The sequence below is a fragment of the Amblyomma mixtum genome, chromosome 3 (genome assembly GCF_055824585.1).
Source record: "Amblyomma mixtum isolate Tamu chromosome 3, ASM5582458v1, whole genome shotgun sequence".
In the NCBI taxonomy this organism is placed as follows: Eukaryota; Metazoa; Arthropoda; class Arachnida; order Ixodida; family Ixodidae; genus Amblyomma; species Amblyomma mixtum.
In genome coordinates, this window is record NC_143014.1 from 349933288 (window position 1) to 349958484 (window position 25197).

A 25197-nucleotide genomic window follows, 5' to 3' on the forward strand; every position below is an offset into this window, starting at 1 on the left:
TTTTCTGTCGATGCCTTGGCTATGTATTCATGCGCTGCTTTATTATTATTTTCCTTTGTGACGTCGGCTTCATGCACGACAGCTGCAGCGAAGTGCGCTTTATCCTTAGCCTGGGAGCGTAAGAATACCCTCGGTGAAAGCATGCTCCATGTGGATTCATCTATTTCAGTCGTGGGGAAGTTGTGCTGAGGGAAACGTATGCTCACACTGCGGTATATCCTGCAAAGTTGCATGTCCGGTTACCTGTGCTTGTTATTTAATCCTAATCCGCCTTTTTTGTCATTCTTTTTCCATTGTAGCCGACATTTCGTGCTTCTCGCTGCTTGACTGAAGCGGGGACTTCGTCGAAGTCTTGGTCCAGAAGTCGCCTTAATATTCTTTAGCCTGTAGCAAAGTTAATAAACTGATTTTTTTTTCACTTCGTATTGCTGTGGGTTCTGCGTCATGCTATCTCCAATCCGCTTCCGCCTGAATCCGGCATAAGGTCTTGCCGGCGGGGCTCATCGAGAGCGGAAAAGGGGATGGTGATGCGAAGGATTTCTGACTCCCCAAGTTCGGGTGGTACTTTACCCTTATACAAGCTACCTAATGATTCGTAACGCCGCTCGGCTGCTGACCCCAAAGAAGCGGGTTCGATCCCGGTCACGGCGACTGAATTTCGATGAAGGCGAAATTCTAGAGGCCCGTGTGCTGTGCGATGTCAGTGCACGTTAAAGAACCCCAGGTGGTCGAAATTTCCGGACTCCTTCACTGCGGCGTTCCTCATAGCCTGAGTTGCTTCGGGACGTTAAACCCCAAAAAACCAAACCGTAACCATTGTTTTTCGGAGGTATTAGAAAGGTGATGAAGGTGCATAAACTATCGGGACGCTTCAACCGCCTTAGTTTTTTAAACGGGGATGCTGCTACACCAGGTGAGTTTTTATTTCTGCTAGCGAGAGCTGGGCGCTATTTTGCAAGTGCAAGTGCAACATTCGTGTACGGCACAGTGGAAGATTTATAATTTCATAAATCACTACGTGCGAACAATGTTGATGATTGTGGGTAATATATTAGAGCTGGAATGCCAAATGAGACGAGCTTTCACACAGGAAAGCCTACTTGGATATGGCAGCACAGTCACGTGTCTATCACAGTTACCATGCAAGAAAGTCATATGCCTCCCAAACCTGTGGCTGTTCCGAGTTGTGCCTCATGTTTCCCTTGAGCAACAATTCCTTACCTAGAAATCAATAAAGCTAGTGTTCTGCTTTACTTCTCTTATGCTTTTTGTGCGTATTCAAACTGTATTATTCTATGTAGCTCCCGCGATCGCAATATAATAATTTTTGGTATGAAAGTGGAATTCGATAGCATGATATTTGAGGTTTTTCCCTTCTTTCCTTGGAATTGTCGGTCAATCAGCCGTCATATTGGAACTGCTAGCTGCAGTAGCGCATATCCGCCATTGTGTTCCGGTGCCGAAATTATATACATCGAATTTTATTGTTATTCATCACGACTGCTGTCTAAAAACCAGGTTGCTAACAAAAACCCCCCGGACATGTTGTCATGACGTCATGAGGTGACGTGACCTCTTTCGACCAATCAGGGCATGTTGTGATGACGTAACAAAATCACTCGACCTCCTTCAAGCAATCAGCCTATTTTCGTCTCGAATATCGGCGGTTTTTTATGTGACGCATTAACAAGGGTCTGAGCAAGCGGCTTTTGTGTCGCAGCTAGTCGCTAGAGAGCGAGAGAGAAAAACGGTTAAAGCTTAAAATGGTTGGGCGGGCCTTCATTCCAGAAGCCCACTGGCTTTGGCCGCTGTTCTTGCCCGGTTCACCAACGAATGCTGGCCTTCAGAATGAGCTGGACAGCGCCGCCTATCAGTCCTCAGTTGCAGGGTTATTGATTCTTTGTGTAGTTGAGTTTTTGTGGCATGCCCATACCATACGGTATAAGTCAGCCACTTCACCGCAGAGGGCACAATGCGGTTCGTACGAATTTGGAAACATATCGCTGAATTTGACTGCATTTATATAAGTTTTAAATTGCCATATCCTTAAAGTGACCCCTTGTGCAGTAATGTTTAGAAATATTACTAAACATGGGCATTCAAAATACTGTAGATAAAATTACTGAATCCTATTCGATATCGCAGAGGATAGGGCTATCAGGAAGAAGGACAAAAATTGACGTACTCGATAGACTAGTGCTCGAATGCCTTTGGTCTACCGGGTATCATAAGAAAAAAACAAAGGCTAATCTCAAAGAGAAATTTGCGGGCGCTATGGTACGCCAGTTAACGACAGCACCAGCCGCTCTGTTGCAAAGGATGTGGCTTAGGGCGTCGCCTTCTGAAGCCGTGCAAGCCGCCAGACAGGCCTTGCGGGAGGAAAGTAGGCGAGAGGCTGCGCGTCGTCCAGCAGCGAAAGAACGTATGGTGCGGTGACTGTCGCCTACTAGGAGTCCTGAAATGCTCGGCGGCTTTTCTGCAATGCGCCTCAGCTTTGTCGTTACAGCATCTGGTACATCAATTTTTGCTCTTGAGTCTAGGGGATTACGCGTCTTTTCAACTTCCTGATCGCGCTCCGTCTAAATACGGTACAGTTGCTTTGGGTACCGGGGCACAAGGGATTTCATTTAGTGAGGTTGCAGATTCCTTAGCAAGGGCCTCTTCCTGCGGCTCAATTGGTGCTGCCCTGCCACATTCTGCATACACAGCTGCGCTCAGGTTTCCGCAGCTACACAATATTTGAGGAATTTGCTGCCTCGGCTCTTACATCATCTCCCGGATATCAGCATCTGCTGAATTACTGGAGTAGCAAAGACTGGCGCTCGCAGAGACTGGAGGTCTCTTTCACGCTTTTGGGTTGCTGGGTTCTTCTGCTAAATTTCTACCTTCACAGATCTCGTCTGGCGGCTTCCCCACTCTGCCCATTTACTGCCGAACCTGAGACAATGGATCACTACCTGCTGTTCAGCCGCCGCCTCTCTTCTTTGAGGAGGCGTCTACTAGCAATTCCGTTCCACAAGTTCGGTCTGCCTGTGTCCACTGCTTTTGTTCTTCCCATCGGCGCTTCTTTGCTTGGAAGAAGCAACGAGAGTGTGGATTCTGCTATGTAAAACTTCCTTCTGGAAACACTGAGACTCCCATTCTAGAGGTTTTTTTTCTTTCTCCTCTCCGCTCTCAGTCAGTGCGAACTTCAAACATTACAAGCGTTATATTCAAATTTGCACATAAAGCTATTGTCGCGTCTTCGATCTCCTAGTTAACAGGTCCCCTGTCGTTGCGTCGCTTAGTGTGTCAGCCTATATCCAATTACTACTCATATTTCTCCCTTTAACCCTCCTGTTTCCAGCAATTCAGCGCCTGTGTCGTGGACACCCCCCGTAGCTGGTATGTGGCATCTTCATTTGAAGCCAACCAACCAACCTTATGAACATTAGCAAGACACCAGAACAAAAGACGCGAAGGACTTTCACTGGGGCCAGACATCAAGCTGCCATGGTATATGAACGGCTTGCTTGTGTGGTTGTGCACTTGACCAACTTAAAAAAGAGCGTATTTTATGTTGTTGTCACCGTGTGCTTTGTTCTTTGTCTTCGTCAAATACAGCGCTCCCGTGATTTCGCCTCGTGCACGAGCCAGTGCTCGCAACGAACGTCGCGGTGCTCGCGGTGAACCGAACCTCGCTCGACGGCTCGGTCCAGGCGCACTGGTGGCAGCTGGCTGGAACTGGCACGTAAGTCGGCGGCAGGACGCAATGGCTGGCAGTGGCGGCAGCCTGTGGCCCAAATTCCCGCAAGACTAAAGCGGCGGGCACGCTTTCGCCTCTTTAGTGGTGCATTTGACACCCAGACCATTGGCAGCTCCTCCCTGCTGCTGCTCAGCGAGCGTCCACTGTCTGCACGTAGGACTCGTTCCTCAGCCTTTGGTTTCGCGTTTTACGAGGGGTTTTCTGCAGCCTGAACAGTTGTTCTTCATGTCGTAACGGCAGGGGCTGGGCTCGGGGCTCTGGGGAATATAAGATCTGGTGACATGGTCAAGGCTAGCGCGTAGGATATCTGGGAATCATTTAGAGCGCTACTTCTTCCTTAGTTGAGCTGCAACAGCGCAAGCGGCAGCGCGAACGAGAAGCACAGCAGCGGATGAAAGTACGGCGGTAGCGAAGAGAGCGCGAAGATGAAGGAGGAGGAGGGACGAGTTCCGGCGAGAGCGCTGGTGTAGGCACGCACACGCAGGTCTCTTGGGTAACGAGGAGGTCCACTCCCTCGCCCGAGGTCTCACTTTACGGGCCGGAGTTGGACCCCCCTCCGCCATCCCATGAGCGTCTGCGTACCTTCAGAGATATCCTTACCCACTACCGAGATACCCGGCGCGTTTACGCACCGCCGGCTCCCTCCGTAAACCTACCCCAGGCCTCCCACTGATGCCGACTCCAGGCCCGTACTGCTCCCTACCCTATTCTCCCTCATTCCCGCTGCCCCGATCAGTTCCTCTCCTCCTGTAACTTCTGCGGGAAACCGGGAGACTTTCTTCACGTCCTCCTAACGTGCCTTACCATCCCACAGCTTTCATACCCAATCTCGGCGGAATGATACAGGGAAGCTCTCCTGGCCAACTCCGTTGCTGCTGATCAGCGCCGGATAATTACCGACGCCCGGAAGCGGATAGCCCTCCAAGGGCTGTCCTTTGTCCTGTAAGGGCAGCCCCCTTAGAGTTGCCTCGTCCCATGTGAGAGGGGAGGAGAGAGGGTGGGGTTTTCCCCTTCTTCATTGTTTGTCAATAAACTTTTTCCGCGGCCAAACGCCGCCGCCGCCGTTTGGCATTCCATTTTCCTTATGCTATCGAGTATCGTTCAAATACATCGACAAATGCGCTCAAATTTCGCAGTACCGTTTATCTTAATCATTGAGCGATTTTTTACCTTTGACTGCAGCTCTTTTCATTAAATCCGCCTGGGTGCCTTGTGCGATAGCGCGTGCAATGCATCTTTTCATTATTTTGTCACGTTATTCCTCAACCTGCAACGTTGTATTTCGCAGCACTCTTGGCACGAAGGAACTCGTGAGAGGGACTCGCAACGGCATGGACAAGCAGCAGGCTGCCACGAGCAGCTCGGAAGAATGCGTGGAAGAATCGTAAGCGCCCAGGCTACTTATAGCCAATGTTTTCGTTGCTTTCGTGTTGTGTGTGGCGATGGAGGCGAAATTCAAGAAGCCCGTGTGCTGTGTGATGTCAGTACAAGGAAATGGCTATGTTGCCGGCAGCCGCCGGAATAGCCGAAGAGGATGCCGGCCGCGTCGTCTTATTGGCTCGCTGGTGTCACGAGACATGCGCAGCAAAGTTAAGAAGCACGAATACAGTGCTACATTCCATCGGTTCTGTGACAGTGGATTTGCACGACTTTTGGGGACGCAAAAGACAGAAATTCACAGCCCCCGTCGAAAGCAAATTTTTCGCTCAACCACGCTTAGCTGAGCTAAACTGCAACCATACTTCAGGAAAGGGAAATTCGTACTGCCTGACTTCTTGGCGGATACCCCAACCGCGCCGTGAGGGGAGGGATGAGAAGAAGGTGAATGAACAAAGGAGATGGTGCCTTCGTTAAGGGCTCCATGCACTTTGACGATCTGAAATGCGCGAGGCGAAAGCCTTTCCACGCATTTTTGGCTGCTACTGTTTATGCATCTGATCAGTAAGTAGTCATGCCTGGTTAATGATTAACTATTAATGACTGGTTAGTGATTAGTTAGTCATGACTAATTTGTTGATGACTAACTAGTCACGATTAATCAACTAGATATGGTTGGTTTACGACTAACTAGTCATTACTAATTAGTCGATGACTGCTTAATGACTAGTTATGCATGACTTGGACTAGTAACGACTAGCTATGATTTTCACTTCAATATGTAACGGACGGACGGACAGTCATGGCTGCGAATATGCGCTGTTAAAGGCTTTGGCCTTGAGGAACGTAACAATGTATTCGTGCTCCTTACATTAGCTGCGCACGTCACGTGACGCCAGCGAGCCAATAAGACGACACGGCTGGCATCCTCATTTTCGGGTATTCTGCCGGCTGCTGGCAACATTGCCACTTCCTTAAGGATATTTATACCATGCGTATCAACTACTGGGCTGGATTGGCACAGAGATCGATTCGCTGGACAGGATGTAAATTTCTGATCGCTGATGACAGCCTGCGCAGGATCTTTACAGCGTTAAGGGAATTAATAAAAAGGCGACAGCCCGACGTTAATCCGGTTTAAATTAGAGAAATCGGCCGCCAGGGCGATAATTCGAAGTTTCCAAGAACACTGGGAACGTGTAGATCTAGTTCCAGCTGTAGAAATACGAGTTCAGATTCCTGCTCTGAGCACCTCTAATTTGTACCTATAGTTTCGATCCGTTGTATATGTGCCAGTATAGCGAACAATTGAATAAAATATGGGGGCCGCACTTTTGGCGCAGAATGTTTCAAGCGATGTCAAATGACTTGGCACGTTCCTGAGGATAATATCAGTAATTGAGATGCAGCTCAAAATATGTGCTGGATTGGCAACTACAACCTTACCCGCCCCCAAACTTTGCATTCCGAGGACCTTCAGACGGCCCTAACGGCTGAACCGGTTGTCACAGGGGGTTCCAGATGGTTTCAAACGATTTGTCGTGTTGTGATGCACATGTCTATAAAATTTATTAGCTGATATTACAAGGAAATATACCGGACATAAGAAAGGTGGCTTATATTGCAATAGTAGTAAAAAATCCATGAGGTAGATCGCATTGCTTGTGTCTTAGAAGGGAGGTTTCTGGAAAGGAAACATCCGTGGATGTTTGGATTTGGTATTCTCCACCTTTGCTGATAACACCGACGTAAACACTTGAAGCTCCCGTAACTAACGCTTTTAAGTTGAACACTGAGGCAGTGTCGGTGGAAGATTTTTTATTATTTCACTCCCATTTTCCTCCGTTCCCTTACGGCGCGGTTGAGGAGTCCACAAAGAAGCGAGATAGTAACTACGCCATTTAATTTTCATTTGTAGGTCACTTTTAGAGGGGCGGTTTATTGACAAAATACATTGCTTGACTTATCTGCGAAGAAAAAAAAATGGAATGGGGGGTGGGGGCGTGCTTATTAGCGCTGTGTATTTCGTGGACTTCGCCAAAGAAAAATAGAATTTGTATAAATATCCCAAAGAAAACTTCTCGCTTGAAGATGCGACCCCGCTCCCCCCCCCCCCCCCCCTAGTCCGCCAGTGGGCTAATGGGGTCTTTCTAAACTAAATTTCTTATTTGAGAGTTGAAAGGTGGGACTGCAGCTCTTTTCCTCCAATCCACCCTTCATGCCTTTGTGATAGCGCATGCATTACATCTTTTGGTTATTTTGCCTCCTTATTCCTCACCCTGGAACGTCACGATTCGCAGCGCTCTTGGCACGACGGAACCCGTGAGCGCGACTCGCAGCGGCATGGACGAACAGCAGACTTGCACGAGCAGCTCGGAAGAATCCGTCGAAGAATCGTAAGCGCTCGGGCTACTTTTAGCCAGTGTTTTCGTTGCTTTCGTGTTGTGTGCAACGATGAAGGCGAAATTCTAGAGGCCAGTGTACTGTGCGATGTCAGTGCAGCGCCCGCATTTTGATGGAGGCAGAGTGCAAAAGTCTCACGTTCTGTGTACGATGTCACTGCATATCAGTTACCGGTCCTTAGGTTCTCTCTGTTAATCCGGAGTCATACTCTACGGCTCCTCCTTCTCTCTTCCCTCTTACACTACATACCTTCCCCGACGGCGTGGTTGAGCGGTCCACTGAGAGTGAGCCAGCTTCTGCACCTTTTCTTTCCTTTCTTTTCCTCAAAATTTTTTTTTGTGTATTTACTGCTCCTGACACCCCATCGAATGCATCCATGCACTGAAATCACGATGACTGAAACCTTTGGAATCGTAGCAGGAGCTTTGAAATTGGTTTTTGAGGAAAGCAAATGGCTCAGTAACTGTTTCAAATATCTCGGTGGGCACCGGAACCACGCCCGTAAGAGAAGGGATAAAGGAGGGAGTGAAAGAAGAAATGAAGAAAGAGGTGCCGCAGTGGAGAGCTCCGGATTAACTTCGACCACCTGGGGTTCTTTAATATGCACTGATATCGCACAGCACACGGGCGCCTTGTGCGTTTCGCCGCATCCAAATCTTGTTGCCGAGAGAGGGTTTGAACCCGGGTATTCCGGCTCAGTAGCCAAGCGTCCTAATGAACGAGCCACTGTGGCAGGTATGGGAGTATTGAAGTCGTTGCATGGTTTCAAGCAGATCACACAGGTTGGTAAATTCGTTTTTGAGGAAAGGAAATGGCGCAGGATTTGTCTCACATATCTCGGTGGACACTTTAACCATCAAACAGGTTCCTCTTCAACATATGCAATAGAACATCGTTAGTTATTTCGCTTATATATTGTCTTGGGGGGAAAGAAATTTCTAACGCATGCACTCCTGCATCCGGTGGGCAATCGTCCTTCCCACTGTCCTCGTTGTCGAATCCTTAGCCCCCTTGCACTTGTGTGCTGCGTTGAAACCGCCGCGGCCTCCTATTGCCTCTGCGCTTTGCGCTTCCCGTCGCCTGCCTCGAGGCCCACAGGCTCCACGTGGTTCGTGGGGAAGGGAAGCTGAGGAGAGGCTCTTGCCAGGGGGAAGAAAGCGCGAGAAATTTCCTTCCCGGGTAATTGGAAAAACCTTCTCTGAAGCCGTAACTGGTCCGCCATTAGCTATGAACGTAACTGGACAAGGAAATGGCGCAAGCGTTTGTAATAGAGCGAGGTTTAACCACAAGAAGTTTCTCAATAGACTACGGCACCTCTTTCTTTCTCTTTTCTTTCGCTCCCAACTTCCTCTTTCCTTAGGCGCGGTTGAGGCGGTCATCGAGATATGTGAGACAGATATTGTGCCATTCCAAAACCAATTTCAAAAGAGCTATCTCTATCCCTTTTGTATTTCTGACCACCGCGGCCGTTGTTACCATCGCTTATCGTTTGCGTGTCTCGTGAACTCCGCCAGACACGTTATCTAGGGCGCTGTCGCCTGCTTTGTGGCGCCGGTCACAGACACTTTGGCGTCGCATTCCTTCGTGTGTTAGTGATGTCGGTGCCGCGACAGCTACAGTGGTGTTTGGCTTTGGGCTCGCGACCTTGGAAACTGACACTGCGAATATTGCAGCGAGACTCGCAGAGATATGACGGGAACCCCTACCTGCGCTCGCTTTCTCGGGAGCCACTGCTCATTTTGACGCCGTGGATCATAAACTATGATTTATTCACTAATATGATTTGATTAGGCACATCGTGGGAACTGATTGTGCAAGTGTATGCTAAGTGAATTCTATTGGTGTGCCATATATCGCCATGGACTGTAAAGGCCATTGCGTGATAGTGGTTTGCCTTGACGGGTTTACGTGAACGCTATACAATTTTTTTCAATAATCTACGATGCTAAGGTACATAGTGCGCGCATTAAATTGTGTGCACTCACTGTGCACAAAATGATTCCTATGTATCGCATGAACAGTATGCACGGAATGATCGCACACGTATTGCTTGAATGATGCACGAACTGATGTACTTAAAATATGAGTTGCGCCGTTTGAGAGAAGCTTAACACCTCTGGTGCGCGGACAAATGTTATCTGTGTTTTAGGGAATGCTTAAACACAGACGTGTAATGTATATTGAGATACAGCCCTTTTAGACTTAAAATAACCTGAAGGCCATGCGCGTCAATAAAACAATGAAAAATATTTTTTGTTCTCCGTACATTGGCTCAGCGCTGCACTTACCACTGCTGACCACCAGCGCAACCACTTTTAACCTGCCACAACACACAAAGAAATGGTGTGCGAAAACCTCTAGTGCGTGACTGCGGCAGAGTAGGTGGACAGCGAAACATCGGCCCACCTGCCCTAGCGGGCCCGATTTTGGACTTGTCCACGCGTAAAGTAGATGCCATCGGAGAAGGAAAAAACTCAGGGTAGGCAGTTTCGCCACATTTTTGGCGCCGCTCCCCAATGCTTCCCCCGCTACTTGGCTGCCGTTTCAGCGCCCTTGCGTATGCGCAGAAGCAAATCTAGGAGACGACGCCGCTGCTCCTCGCGTTACTATTTGCTGCGCCTTCGGCCGAAAACTCCAAGTAGTCCTTGCGAAAGCGCGTGACTTCCGGCACGCTTTTTGGCGTGCAGGTCGGATAGCGAGGGCTCCTGAGCTTTCCTTCTTCCTCCATGGTATGTGCCATGCTAACACCCCCCTCGCCCGCGTGTTTCGGTTATCCGTTGTCATGGGGATTGATACGCCGTTATTCGTCCCCCAACCGCTATGAAGGTAACTGAAGGAAGAACTGGCGCCAGCGTCTGTAATTCGCGGCCGCTGGATTGCATAGGAAATTTCACCCCCCCCCCTGCCCTCACTATTCGAGCTGTACGCCAAGAATATGCCGGAAGTCACGTGTTTTCACAAGGAGTACTGGGAGTTTTTGGCCGACGGCGCAGCAATAGTCACGTTGGCCGCAGTGGCGCAGTCTGTTGAATTTTCTCTTGCGCATGCGCCAGCGCGCGGAGACGACGCCAACAAACCAGAGGGAGCACTCACGTCTAACATCAAATAATGTGACCTAACGGCCTCTACTAATTATATTCCTTCCTTCATGCCATGCTCTGAACACTGTCATTTTTAAGAGCTTTAGCTCTTACGTTTGTCGAGGACGCGTCTGTCAGCACCGAAGGTCAAATTGACCGAAACAGTAACTATGTGCACACAATGTCACATAATAACAGTGGGCGAGTAGCGCATTAAGTCATACCTATACTTTCTATCCGTTATATATGGGCCAGTATAGCGACCATCGAAGTGCTACCCCCCCGTGGTATTACGATTTGCATGAAATTGCATCTGCGATCGAAACCTGAAGCACCTGAGGTGCGGCTAGGGGGAATAAAAGGGCAGGGAGAGGACAGGGAGAGGACAGTGAGAGGGAAAGAAGTGGGGGACCATAGAAGAAAGGATAGGGGAAGGGTGGCAATATGCACTTCAACTTTTCATTTCGGCCCCCTCATTCCTTATCCTGCAGAGCTACAATTCGCAGCGGTCTTGGTACGAAGGAACCTATGAGCCCGACTAGCAACAGCATGGACGAACAGCAGGCTTCCACGAGCAGCTCGGAAGTATCTGTCGAAGATTCGTATGCGCTCGGGCTACTTTTGGCCAGTGTTTTCGTTGCTTTAGTGTTGTGTGCGCCATTGCTTCAGATTCTGTGACCCCCCTGATATTTTAAAAATAACCACTCACAGCACACAGCGTGTTAAGACATCAGCAGAGTCGCGTCTGTACCCGTTTCGTAGAACTCCTTATACAGCATGCGCTTTTGCCTGGAAAGCCGCGGTCTGGATAAAAAAAGAAACACCTCAAACCGAATATTGACGGCCACGGACTTATCTTCCTACAGCGATTACAATTGTCCTGCTGCTGACCCGAAAGACGCGGGCTCGATTCAGCCACGGCGGTCAAATTTCGATGGAGACGAAATTTTAGAAGTCCTTGAACTGTGCGTTATCAGTGCACGTTAACCCCAGGGGGCCGAAATCTCCGGAGCCCTTCACTGCGGCGGCTCTCATAGCCTGAGTCGCTTTCAGACGTAAACCCCCCATAAACCAAACCAAACTTTGTATGTTAGGGAGGACAAGATTTCTAATTGAGATGAAGCCGAAATTATGTGTGGGATTCGCAACGACGACCTTTTCCGCCTCCAAACCACACACTCCGACGACCTTCAGAGGGCCATTACGGCCGAATTGTTTGTCGCAGGGGGTTCCGAATGGCGTGAAACAATTAATTGGGTTGTGGTGCACGCGTTAATTAAGCTCATTAACTGTTATAACGAGAAAATATACCTGATATTACGAAGGTGGCTGTAAATCGCAATAGCATAGTGCGAAACATGAAGTAGATGGCGCAGCTTTGTGACTTAGAAGGGTTATTTCCGGAAAGGAAACATACCTGGGTGTTTGGAATTCGTCTCCTTCACGTTTGCTGAGCATATCGATGTAAACTCCTGACGCTCCCGTAGCTGGCGCGCAGAAATCGAGCACTGAGGCAGTGATGGCGGATAATTTTTTTATGCTTCCGCACGTGCACTTATGCATTGCGGAGAATCCACTTCAGTTGCTGACTGCCTCTGCCTTTCTGCTCTTCACATCCCCTACCTCCAGGCACTTAGGTTTCGCGTGCTTGTAGTAAAGCATTGCCATATTTTCATGGCTCCCCACGTGCACTTATGCATTGCGGAGAATCCACTTTGGCTGCTGACTGCCTCTGCCTTTCTGCTCTTCGCATCCCCTAACTCCAGGCACTTAGGTTCCGCGTGCTTGTAGTAAAACATCGCCATATTTTCGTGGCTCCCCACGTGCACTTATGCATTGCGGAGAATCCACTTTAGCTGCTGACTGCCTCTGCCTTTCTGCTCTTCGCATCCGCTACCTCCAGGCACTTAGGTTCCGCGTGCTTGTAGTAAAGCATTGCCATATTTTCATGGCTCCCCACGTGCACTTATGCATTGCGGAGAATCCACTTTGGCTGCTGACTGCCTCTGCCTTTCTGCTCTTCGCATCCCCTAACTCCAGGCACTTAGGCTCCGCGTGCTTGTAGTAAAACATCGCCATAATTTCGTGGCTCCCCACGTGCACATATGCATTGCGGATAATCCACTTTCGCTGCTGATTGCCTCTGCCTTTCTGCTCTTCGCATCCCCTACCTCCAGGCACTTAATTCCCGCGTGCTTGTAGTAAAACATTGCCATATTTTCATGGCTCCCCACGTGCACTTATGCATTGCGGAGAATCCACTTTGGCTGCTGACTGCCTCTGCCTTTCTGCTCTTCGCATCCCCTACCTCCAGGCACTTAATTTCCGCGTGCTTGTAGTAAACCATCGCCATATTTTCATGGCTCCCCACGTGCACTTATCCATTGCGGAGAATCCACTTTGGCTGCTGACTGCCTCTGCCTTTCTGCTCTTCGCATCCCCTACCTCCAGGCACTTAATTTCCGCGTGCCTGTAGCAAAAAAAGTGCCATATTTTTATGGTCTGCACGTGCACTTATGCATTGCGGAGAATCCACTTTGGCTGCTGACTGCCTCTGCCTTTCTGCTCTTCGCATCCCCTAACTCCAGGCACTTAGGCTCCGCGTGCTTGTAGTAAAACATCGCCATAATTTCGTGGCTCCCCACGTGCACATATGCATTGCGGATAATCCACTTTCGCTGCTGATTGCCTCTGCCTTTCTGCTCTTCGCATCCCCTACCTCCAGGCACTTAATTCCCGCGTGCTTGTAGTAAAACATTGCCATATTTTCATGGCTCCCCACGTGCACTTATGCATTGCGGAGAATCCACTTTGGCTGCTGACTGCCTCTGCCTTTCTGCTCTTCGCATCCCCTACCTCCAGGCACTTAATTTCCGCGTGCTTGTAGTAAACCATCGCCATATTTTCATGGCTCCCCACGTGCACTTATCCATTGCGGAGAATCCACTTAGCCTGCTGACTGCGTCTGCCTTTCTGCTCTTCGCATCCCCTACCTCCAGGCACTTAATTTCCGCGTGCCTGTAGCAAAAAAAGTGCCATATTTTTATGGTCTGCACGTGCACTTATGCATTGCGGAGAATTCACTTTGGCTGCTGACTGCCTCTGCCTTTCTGCTCTTCCTAACCCCTACCTCCAGACACTCAATTTCCGCTTGCTTGTAGTAAAACATCGCCAAGTTTTCATTGCTCCCCACGTGCACTTATGCATTGCGGAGAATCCACTTTGGCTGCTGACTGCCTCTGCCTTTCTGCTCTTCGCATCCCCTACCTCCAGGCACTTAAGCTCCGCGTGTTTGTACAAAAACATCGCCATATTTTCATGGCTCCCCACGTGCAATTATGCACTGCGGAGAATCCACTTTGTTTGCTGACTGCCTCTGCCTTTCTGCTCATCGCCTCCCCTACCTCCAGGCACTTAGGCTCCGCGTGCTTCTACAAAAACATCGCCATATTTTCAGGGCTCCCCACGTGCACTTATGCATTGCGGAGAATCCACTTTAGCTGCTGACTGCCTCACCTCTCCTGCTCCTCTCTTCCCCTCTGCGTCTTGGCCTTCAGGCTGCGCGTGCAGCGATAAAAGCAGCGACGTCATCTATGCTTGCCCACTTACACTTTTGCATGAATTCCGGAGAACTTACCTTGGCAGCTGACTTCCTCTGCGCTTGTGCCCATGCTGGACCCGCTTGCTCGCTAACGCGCCTTTTATCAGTGCCTACACTTACCGCACGATCATAGTTTGGCAGAGTTACGGGCGCGTTTGCCTGGAAGCCGTATTGTGGAATGTATAGAAATGTATCCATATTAATGCAACTTCAATGAACATAGCGCAGGATTTTGGCGGCTATTATCTTGGAACCAACAGTTTCCTTGTACTGCATTTTTTTTTACTGAAGAATCTACTCAAAAAACAGCTCAGAACGACACATGTGCATTACGATGCTAGGTGCCACCAGCCAGGATGGTGTCACTTTTTTCCTCCCCATGTGCTTTATTTTAAGTAAACCTGAGAGGAGATATAGACCTCCTTCACCCCGCGACGTCACGGAGATGCGGTGGCGCTGATGTCAGTAGCGACTTTCGCGTGGTAGGCAAAACAGGTTGCGCCTGGCCGTGCCTACCGCAGCTGCTGCAGCTACCGGCGGCTGCATATCGTGGCTGCGCACTGCAGAAGCAGCATGTACTGACCAGCAGCGTCGCTTTTGGATCCCCGTAGTATCATAAAACGAAAAATTAGATTAGCTTTAATAGGTTTCTCGGAAATAAATGCCGCATTAGGAAATGGGCCGCGGTAGTAGAAGTCTGGGTGTAGACCGGCGCTGCCAGTCAACGTACTGCATAGCACGGAAATTGCCGCGCTCATTCACCTGAACAACCGCATGGTACGCTTAAAATTGCGCAAGGAAAAGAAAAAGCATGTATGTAGCTGCGAACGTACCGTATTTTCCGGTGTATAAGACGCACCCTTGTATAAGACGCACCAGCCATATATGCAAGCTGTCACTGAAAAAGTTCGTATATAAGACGCACCCGTGTATAAGACGCACCCCAGTTTACCCAGTTAGGCTAGTGAGGCTTAATTAAACACGCTTGCGCGACTATTGCGCAATGCACCGTACCTGTGAGCAATTCTTAAGCAACGCTAAGTGATCGAAAAAGGCAACACTCACGCCATACCCGTCCACGTTTTAGGAAAAAAGAAAGAAAAAACAATACAGCTCCCCATATGTCCATAACAACATTTTATTTCTACTTGAAACCTTCGAAGTCTTCATCTTCAGAGGCGCTATCAAAAGGTTCACCCATTTCTGGAAGCAACTCGGCTGAAACATGCACTACGTACACGGAGCAAAAAAAGTTGCAAAGGGTGACTAAAAAAGAACGCCGGCTTGTCTTGACAATGGCGAGAAGCGCGATTGTCACCATCATTTGGCGCTTCTCATTACTTTTGCTTGGGGCCTCCGAAACAGCCGCGCGTTTGTGATCCCGGAAGTCGTCATCCCCGCCGTTTCATGAGAAAGATCACCTAGAATGTCGCGCACTGCGGTCCCGGTATTGAAGTATTAACCGTGTTACAACCGCGTTATTGGTAGTGATATTTTTCAGGTGAAAAAAGCTTGAGCATGAACCGGAGTAATCGATGAACTCGCAAAAAAAAGATGAAAAATTCGCATATAAGACGCACCCTTGTATAGGACGCGCCAGCAAGATTTTCGTAAAAAAGCCGCGTCTTATACACCGGAAAATACGGTATTTATCGCTCTGAGCTGGTGTGCACGGGCGCCGGCAGGGTCCCTCTCCACCGGGGAGTGCGTTATTTTGTTGATAGCACAGCATGTTTTAACGTGTGCAGAAGTTATACGAACGTGTAATGAAGCATTTTAGGGCATTTAATATATGCTTGAAAATATTTCTTAACATGAACGACATAATTATTTGATTGTAGTAGAAAAGTCTGGTAAGTTGTGACAATCTTGCGCGGTCACGTTGGCATGCTTCGAACATCGTACTTTCATTGCATCATGCATGCGTCATAAGCTTCTTCCTGAAGTAGTACATGATCGCGAAGGCTGTTTGTAAAGAAGCAACCGCAGGCGGGCTACCAACAGAGGCACGTAGCGAGATTGACAGAGGATGAGGCAATGAAAAGTGTTTTCTTTATTGATGCTTGAGATATGTAACCAAATTTGGTGCAAATATGAAATTGCTCTGCTAATTTCAGCAATGCGTTTTATTTTCAACTATACCTGGTAAAGTTCTTGGATAATTTTAATTAACACCCTCATCAAGTCACCACGGCTCCTGAATAATTAAGTAGAAAATGCGGAAATTTTTTATGCCAGCACGTTGCCAACGCCCTATTCTCTATGATGGAGGTATTACTTCTTTTTTTTAGATTCGCAGTGCCTTTCTTATCAAAAATGACTACCATACTACTGCTCCTGTACCAAAAAAAAGTCGAGAGATTTATTGCACTCCTCAATGTCTCTGGAATCGTTCGCGACTAATAGAATCATTCTATTTCCATTCGTTACAAATTTACGAAGGGGTGAGTGATGCCAATCAGAAAATGTGGTAGATCACAAAACAAACCTTTAAGTTTTTTTCCCTCGTTTATGGCCTCTTCGCTTTCGCTTTGGTCAAAGAAATATGCCGCACTGAAATCAACGAAACCTCTGATCCCTCTTCTGCGTAGTGATACTAACATTGTGGTGCTCCGTCGTCGGAAACCCGCAGGATTCGCGACGTGCCAGGACCGTCAGAAACGCCATTACCTCAATTTTTGACGACCACAGATCTAAAAACCGTAATTTTATTAATTTCTACTGAATATTTTGCTATAATTTTTAGTAACCAAACAGAAGACCCAGGGCTGGAAGAAATATAATTTCAGGAATCCAAACTTTTCACCAAATCGACCAGTTTAAGAAGGGGAGAAGTCAGCCTGGTGGTGCCTGATCTGACGGCTAAAAAGAGCGGCTACGCGAGACAGATGAGATCGGGACACGACCGACGCTATCCCCACTTTTCGCACTGTGCGACACGTGTGTCAACAGACGGTGAGCGCACGTCGGCTCTGCCGAAAAAACGCCAGTGCTTCCCTCAGCACTGTCCCGAGGTAAAATCATTCTTGCTACTTCAGTGTCAAAAACTTATCATTTTATTGAATGCCTGGGGTAGAAACCAACTGCAGCGCTTTCTAGCCATAATACAATACACACCGTGTCGAAATACGCCGTACATGGCCAACGCGAGCCCGTGTACTTCGAGGAATACTAAGTTGAAAGCATCAACCATTATTATGATTCTCAGAAACTCAAAACGCGCATACAAGCCTTGAAAACCGGCGCTGCACCACCTCAACTCGACGCCACTCCCTGGCCTCTTGCCTACCGCGAGCCCGTTCGCGACTGCAGCGCCACCTCGCTTGTTTGCAAACATGGAGGAGGTCTATAGCACTCGTGCTCTCGTGGTCCTTGAGACTATGTGGCCTTCCACTCCTTTATTGGGTGAAACTATTACTTGTGCTGCGTCGTCCATGTTATAAGAATATGTACTTGATTGCAGCCGCGACGAAGGAGTGAAAATCTGGCGCCTGAGTGACTTTGAGATCGGCCGGCCACTGGGGAAGGGCTGGTTCGGCAAAGTCTACCTTGCCCGAGAAAAAACGACGCACTATCTCGTTGCTCTCAAGGTGGGTAGACAGTGCGCATTGAGATCATTTAATGTAGAGTTTGTGTCACAGCACTGAATTCGTTGAGCGAGAATTGGTTTCTTACAGCACGTCACTGCTGCCGTATCACCTACATTTTGCTGTCCGATAGCATTGTTCATCTGCTGTCAGCGGCGGCTCGATTTCCTCCTTTATATACCGGGTGATGCGCATAAGGTCTTGTGTAATTTAAAAAAAGGGATTTTTTGAGTTAGAAGACAAAACTATCAGTGGTGCAGCACACCACAATAACCTAAGGCGCTTTAACTAATAGACTGCTTGACTAGTACTGAATATATAACAATATATAACTTTTTAACTATTACTTTTAGTCTCCTTACTTCGAGGGGTGTAGCTTCGCCTTAAGTAATATCCATATCAGTATTTAGAACTTTGAAAACGAAGTTGTCCTCTGCGCTGTGGCCTAACACTAGCAGCTTAATACAGCAAGGCATGGGTTTTTGTAAAACACACCGCCTAATGGTGCACCAATGAGCCCAAAAGGCAGACTGCTCCACCCGCTTGTCTTTGCACGCAAATGCTTAAGCATGGCGCAGTTTAAACACGAACGTTTTTTTAGCCACCGTTGCGGCACACGTGTGAGGTCGCAGCTATCACATCATCAAAGCTTCGCCTTGTCCGATAAAGAAATCTTAGTTGCACAGGGAGATATCTGCCATCTGTCTGTATAAAGCGCACCGAAGTCAGTGCTTATCCTAACCCAGTCAACAAAAAAAAAAAACGGCCGAACCATGCCAGAAATACGATATTCCGCTGTTTTGTGGTAACGACAGATTTTTCTTTGTTTTGTAGATTTTTTTTCAGTACTACTGTAGTTTTATTTGTAGTACTTCTCTCTAGTCTGTGGTTCTGCAGTACTTTACTGCCGTAACGATACAAAATTCTGTCGTTGCTGCAAAACATTTTGTTGGTACAGCAAGATCATAAGCACGAACATTGCAGAAAATCTCTGCGACGACAGAAAATTTTATATTTTATTTTTAGATTGAGATTTGTTGCTTTTCTTCGTATTTCTTTTTCGTTGCGCTCTTGGCCAGGTATTAATCTCTAATAACGTGCCGAGCTGCACGTCGTCTCTGAAATCTGATTTTCGGCAACTGTCCAGCCTTGCGGCTCCGCCATTCTGAAGCGATTTATATAGAACGGGAACACTGTGATTGTGTGGATACTGCATTCATGCACAGAGGCCCACGGCTTATCAAAATTTAACAAAGCTAAGCACCTATTCCGACACCTGCTGTTGCTTTGTGCCAAGATATCTTTTAAGAGCTCTAAACACTCTCTTTTGCATACATAAACAAACTCCTTGAAAGTGAAAACTGACAGAGTGCACAGAACCTTTGCGTCTAAAGTCTTAAGGCGCTGCTGTATTTTCGTGAAACTTTATAATGTTTGTGAATGCTCGAATGCAACGGCACGTGGTCTTATCACTCTGTGACACCATAGGCGACCAGTTATTTATGGAAATATTGTAGCCGTTCGCAATGGCTTGTACGATGTTGGAGGTTGTCGTAGTGTCGTTTCGCGCCTTATCTATAAACTTCCTCGTCACCTTTAAACTGAACGCTGTGTAAGGGCGACGGTGATCCTGGCCTTCGTCGACCAGCTGGCACACTTGCCGATATGGCCCTCGCTGAGTTGTACTCATTTGCGAGAACAAGATCGCACAATAAACAGCGTTCAAGTTTCAAGCAGTTCTGCCAGCCTTCCTTGTCGACCGCCTGCCCATAACATACTTGATTGCCTCCGGATGCCATAAGTGACCATACTTTGACAGCTTAGGCTGATTGGAAGATTTTCATATGGTTGCCCTATATTGTTTGTAAATTCATTGTAAGGATGCGCATACGACAGCCAGTGATAAAAGTTCTGGGGGCACTTTGCTCTTACTAAAGTGCGATGAGGCGAAAGCCACTTCCGCCTCTGTTGCTGCGCCTGTTACTGTGGTGATGACGTCATAGGTGAGGTCACGCGCATGCGCCGGCAGCTGCCAGGGTGGAGTCGGAGTGGCGGTCGGTGGGATGACGTCATAGGTGACATCACGCGTTTGCGGAGTACATTTCGAGTTAGGACATACTGCGCTATTTTGATGATGTCATTAATTTGTATTAATTTTGTGATTTTTTCTTTTTTTTCGTTATTTTATATTGTTTTTCACATTAGGGTAACTTTTTGTTTCTCTTTTATTTGCATTATTTTGTTTTTACCAAAGATAACAATAATTGTAATTATTATAATAACTACAAATATAATAATTACTATAAAATAAAAGTTTCTAAGATTTATTTCTAATTCACTTTATTTGCACTTTCATTTATTATTAGTTTTATGTTATTCTTCTTACTTTAATTTTTGCTACCTCATTTTGTTAATTTTATTTTACGATGATTTCAATGATGCTTGGTTATGGCATATCACAACACTGATGACGTCAACGGGATTATTGATAGCTATAATGGGACAGTTTTCGCGGACGGACGGACAACAATGAGCTATTGAAGGCATTCGCCTTAATAAATGTTTATGTATTCACAACCAAAGGGAGCAGTGCTTGAGGGCTGTAATAACACTGCCAACCGAAATTCCTGAAATTTCTTGAGCACAGTCAGAACTCGTGGTTCGATCCCGGCCGCGGCGGTCGAATTTCGATAGAGGCGAAATTCTAGGGGCCCGTGTATTGTGCGATGTCAGTGTACCTTAAAGAACACCTGGTGGTCGAAATTTCCGAAGCCCTTCACTACGACGTCTCTCATAGCCCGAGTCGCTTTGGGACGTACCCCATTAACCAAACCAAACCAAACAGTCAGAACTGCTCACCATCTAAGTTGTGAGGTTTCTGGCATTCTTTTTGCTACTATGGTGTTCTCGCGTCTTCTGTTAAAAGGCCTTCAGATAAGGTGTTTAGCAAGACAAGTCCTAATCACACGAAGAAATGATGTGTAAACGTTGTGCATGATACGGCAGCAGCGGCCTAGCGGTTTGGGCTGCCGCCCCGGAAGGGGGAGGTGCGGAATCCAGCCCCTAGTGCCGCCAGGTATAACCGTCAGTTTCCAGTTGGTGCAAGCTTTCCCCTTCCCTGGTGTCCGACTTCTCTGGGATGACATTCTTGGAAAATGGGTCTTTGACCCCACCTTGAGCACGTGAAAATAGCGTTTAGCATGGTCCTTTTTGGCCAAACCTTCCCTTAAAGGTTGCCAACAAACTCATCGTCAACGTCGTGCGTGCAGGTCCTGTTCAAGTCTGAGCTGCAGCGCTGCAATATGGAGCGTCAGTTGCAAAGGGAAATCGAGATTCAGTCCCACCTAATGTGAGCTTGCTTGCTTTGCGATCTGCATTGTCGCGAGTACACCTTGTAGCACACTGTTTTGTGCTACATTCTTGCTTGAATATTATCCCGCTCTTTGTGTTTGTTGTTTTTTTGTGTAGATGTAGTTATGGCCTGAGCGTGCTCATTAACTGCAGTTCTTTATTTATCTTTGAAGTTTTTTAATGCGAGAGCTTCATATGGCTCTGTCACGTAAGCAAAAAGTGTCCGCAATTTTGTTCACACGATTGCGTCGTGCTTTGAAGATAAATGTGTGAAAGTGTGATTGTGACACATTGTGTGTGATAAAATGTTGCCGTGGGAAAATTTGCATGATGAAGTGTAATTAGTTTAATAATTAAACGAGAAAAAAACGCAAAATATACACTTAGACGTTAAAACAGCCACGGACGTCGATATAATATGTGGACGTTTTGCTTTCGCATCGCTCCAGTGCAGGTCGCCGCAGTGATATCAAAGTTTTTTTCTTCTGCAATTATATCACTTGTTTGCTGCGCCAGGCAGCTACGAAGCTCGTGGATAATCTCCTGACACTGTCTTCTGAGCCTTTTTTTCCCTCATTGGAAGTGCACACGTGCCACTATCACGTCTGATTGCAGCCAGCCAGGAAGTGAAAAATTGATAACTGCGCACAAGTAAAGTCAACACGCTCTAAAGCGAAAGGCGTCTCACAGCCCAGGTTCCGCACACGGCTTCTTTTGACAACGCTTTATTCAGTTTGTTGGCGTTCTAAGTACTAATTCTGCTGTTGTATTGGATATTCAGCGTCCTTATGAAACAACAATTGATGCGTTCTGGACGTAGCATGGTGGCTCGTAGAAGATACCACGCTGTGATTTTGTACGGGGGCTCTGTCCCGGTGATTTTGTTATTGTCGATGTGGCAATGTAAAAAGTCTGACCTAATACTTGGAATTTTGAAGGAGACAGACCTTACCAGCAATTTTAAAGTAAGCTTTACAGCGGGACATCATTAGAATAAGAAGAGTACCAGAAGCCATGCTTGTGTAAATTTCACACAAAAATTCCATGGCTGGATGTATGCCGTAATAAAGTGCATTTGTGTGCAGAAAGTATAGCAGTTTTGATGAAAAAGTTCATTCGAGAAATCAATGCCGGCATTCTCGTCAACTTCCGTTTCGTTGCTTATTTTTATATTATGTATTCTCAAGCAAAGCAGTCACGGCGACGCACTGCCGCGCTCAACCTTGGTTAAGCTAACAACGGTTTTCGCAAAGCATGCTGCTGCTGTTCACACGGCAGAGTTAGACTAATTGTTAACGTCGGTTAAGGTCTCCACTCTGAAGGAAAAAAGCGGTTGCATAACTGAGCTTAAGCGTGCCCTTGTGACAAGGATATTATTCTTTTCTCTTTTTTTTTTGCTTGAAAGTAAAGAATAGGCATGCATTAAACAACCTTGAAATTTATGAAGGCCTTTTCACTGAGTAATGCTTTTTAAGCGTCCATCTGTTCTGTCGCTTTCTATGTCTGCTCAGTTATGAGTGCTGATTTAGTTAATAATCTTTAACTCGCACGCACTTCAACATTACTCGAAACGGTTGAACAGTTTGATAATAGTTTAAAGCGCAACTTCAAGCAGGCACCTGCTGATTTGAAGGAGACACTCTACTTGACAAACGTGCGTACCATCTTAGAATATGGTTGTGCGACTTGGGATCCTCCAACAAAAACACTTCTCAGCGAACTCGAACGAATTCAAAAACGAGCAGCAAGGTTTGTGTCCGCAAACTATGAATTGACCAAAAGCTCCTCTCAGATTTGCAATACTTTGGGCTGGCCTTTACTGCAAGACAGACGCAAACACCTAAGACGCAAATACGCTAGACAGACTGCAAGACAGGCGCAAATACCTAAGACGGCTATTTCACAATATTTTTATAGGCTCAACATGAAAGCTCCCAGCTACATATCCTCCCGTTTGCATCATTCTTTAAAGGTTCAAGAATACCAGTGCCGTATAAATGTCTTTAAAAACTCATTTTTTCCCAGAACAGTGCATGTCTGGAATTAATTGCCGGAAGAAGTTGTCTTAGCCCCGCAATCTTCTTTTGAAAATGGTCTGTCGCGACTTTTGTTGAATTAAATTTTTTTCGTCTTGCTTTCATGATTCTTTAGTTACAAGTTTACTTAGCATTGGAATGCGTTGTATCTTTTATTTTTTATTGTTTGTTTGTTTCGTACACAGTGTCATCTGCATGACAATGTATGCTTTGCAACTGTATCCCCCCTACAAAAATCCCCTGAATGGGCGCTGTAGGTACCTGAATAAATAAATAAATAGTATAAAATAAGTTTGTTCAAACGTATGTTCAAAATAATTTTCTTTTCTTCCCTTCCCTTGTGTTGCCTTTATCTTTCAGTGCGCACTAACACAGCGTTTGCTTTGCGAGTGACCACTGGTGCCAGACTGGTTCATTTGCCCAACGGCCACTTTGGGCCTTCCCTCGCAGGCACTCAAACATCCTATGCCTCTACACCTGGTTTCATGACAGCACCCGTGTCTACCTCATCCTGGAGTATGCACCCCAGGGGGCGCTGTACCCCCGTCTTCTTGACGCAGGGCGATTCACCGACCAGCAAGCAGCCACTGTGAGTGCCCTGTCTTTTTATCACTCGTGTGTCACAAAAGCATTTGTTGGGCGAGTTGGTGTTTTCGATGATCCATAACTACAGCGCAAACGACAGGACAGAGATGAAGAAGGGACACCACACAGCGCTGACTCAGAAATAAGGTTTTATTGGATGCCAGCAGATATAAATACCTCCCTGGCGGCCAGAAAGAATGCAGTTCACACTTACATGCGTGACTGACATGCTAGTATACTAGTCACGTGCCACCAAGCAAATCACATGCGCGAGAATACAATATAATCAGTCAGCATGCACTTGTCAATATTCGCAATCAAGGTATCGTCTTTCTTTTCTTGACAACGCGACAGATGAAGTACTGATGCATTCTTCCGAGAGCCTACCTATTAAGTGAGCTTCTATGATCTCCCTTGCTAACGAGTCACGGTTCTTTCCTAACACTGCACTTTCCTGATAGTTTGGCGCACAGACGTAGGTATCATCGTCATCTTCATTGCCTTTGCAGTGCCTGCAATGTTTCGCCACGTGGCCAGAGATAGCGACACGGGAGACATTATACTCATGCTCTTTGAGTCTTTCGTTTAAACATCGGCCGGTTTGGCCGATGTATAGCTTTCCACAAGACAGTGGCAGCGAATATACCACCCCTTCCTGGCAAGGCACAAATTGTTTTGCGTGCTTTATCGGGCACTTGCGCGATTCTTTAAGCTCTGAATTTACATTCGTATTCAGGCTGGACAGTCGTTTGGGCGCCGATAAGACGACATCAACGCCTGCATGTTTCCGATTCTTTTTAGATTGTGCGACACTTTGTGAAGATATGGCAGCACAACAACCTTCCTTTTCTTCGTCTCTTTCGTACATTCACTTTTTCCCTTTGATTCAGAATGATAGCGGAATTTCCACTACTCGGTTCCTTGAATTGTTGGCACTCTATCTTGGCTCAACTTTTGCGGAATGGAATGGCGAAGTTTTTATTCAGAAAGAGGGGATCTGTATTGGTTCATGTCTAGCGCCTTTCCTTAGTGACGTGTTCCTAGCAGCACGAGACAGAAGGATGAAAGAGCGATTTGAAGGTTCCAGAGTTTGTAGCATTTTTAGATTTGTTGATGACTACTTTGTGTTTTTAGATTGTGACAACCTTGGTTTCGAGCAGCAATTCCCTGACGTTCTTTCGTTGTTCTCAGAATGCCTCACACCATTTGTTTTAACACACGAAGTACCATTGAATGATTTTATTAGGTTTTTAGATCTTTCGCTTCATTTCACTCCATCTCATGTTTGTTGGGCTTATGAGCCCCGTGCTGTTAAGCCCATCTTGCCGTTTTCATCAGCTCACTCCAAGCTGGTGAAGAGAGCAATTGTACATACCGTTTTTAGCAACACAGTGAACAAATCCTGTGAACACAGGTTGGAGTATAGCTTAAG

At 47.0% G+C, this 25197-nt stretch overlaps 1 protein-coding gene across 1 annotated transcript in view; it reads left to right on the top strand.

Annotated features, from left to right (window-relative positions):
* Nucleotides 1–5076: 5076 nt before the first annotated feature.
* Nucleotides 5077–25197, top strand: part of LOC149356329 (aurora kinase C-like) — a 73644-nt gene continuing 53523 nt past the window's right edge. The window contains exons 1-6 of the mRNA XM_089576310.1: nt 5077–5129; nt 7423–7518; nt 11097–11207; nt 17670–17796; nt 21063–21142; nt 23631–23769. Coding sequence (XP_089432436.1) covers nt 5077–5129; nt 7423–7518; nt 11097–11207; nt 17670–17796; nt 21063–21142; nt 23631–23769 — 606 coding nt within the window. The remainder of the gene's footprint in view (nt 5130–7422; nt 7519–11096; nt 11208–17669; nt 17797–21062; nt 21143–23630; nt 23770–25197) is intronic.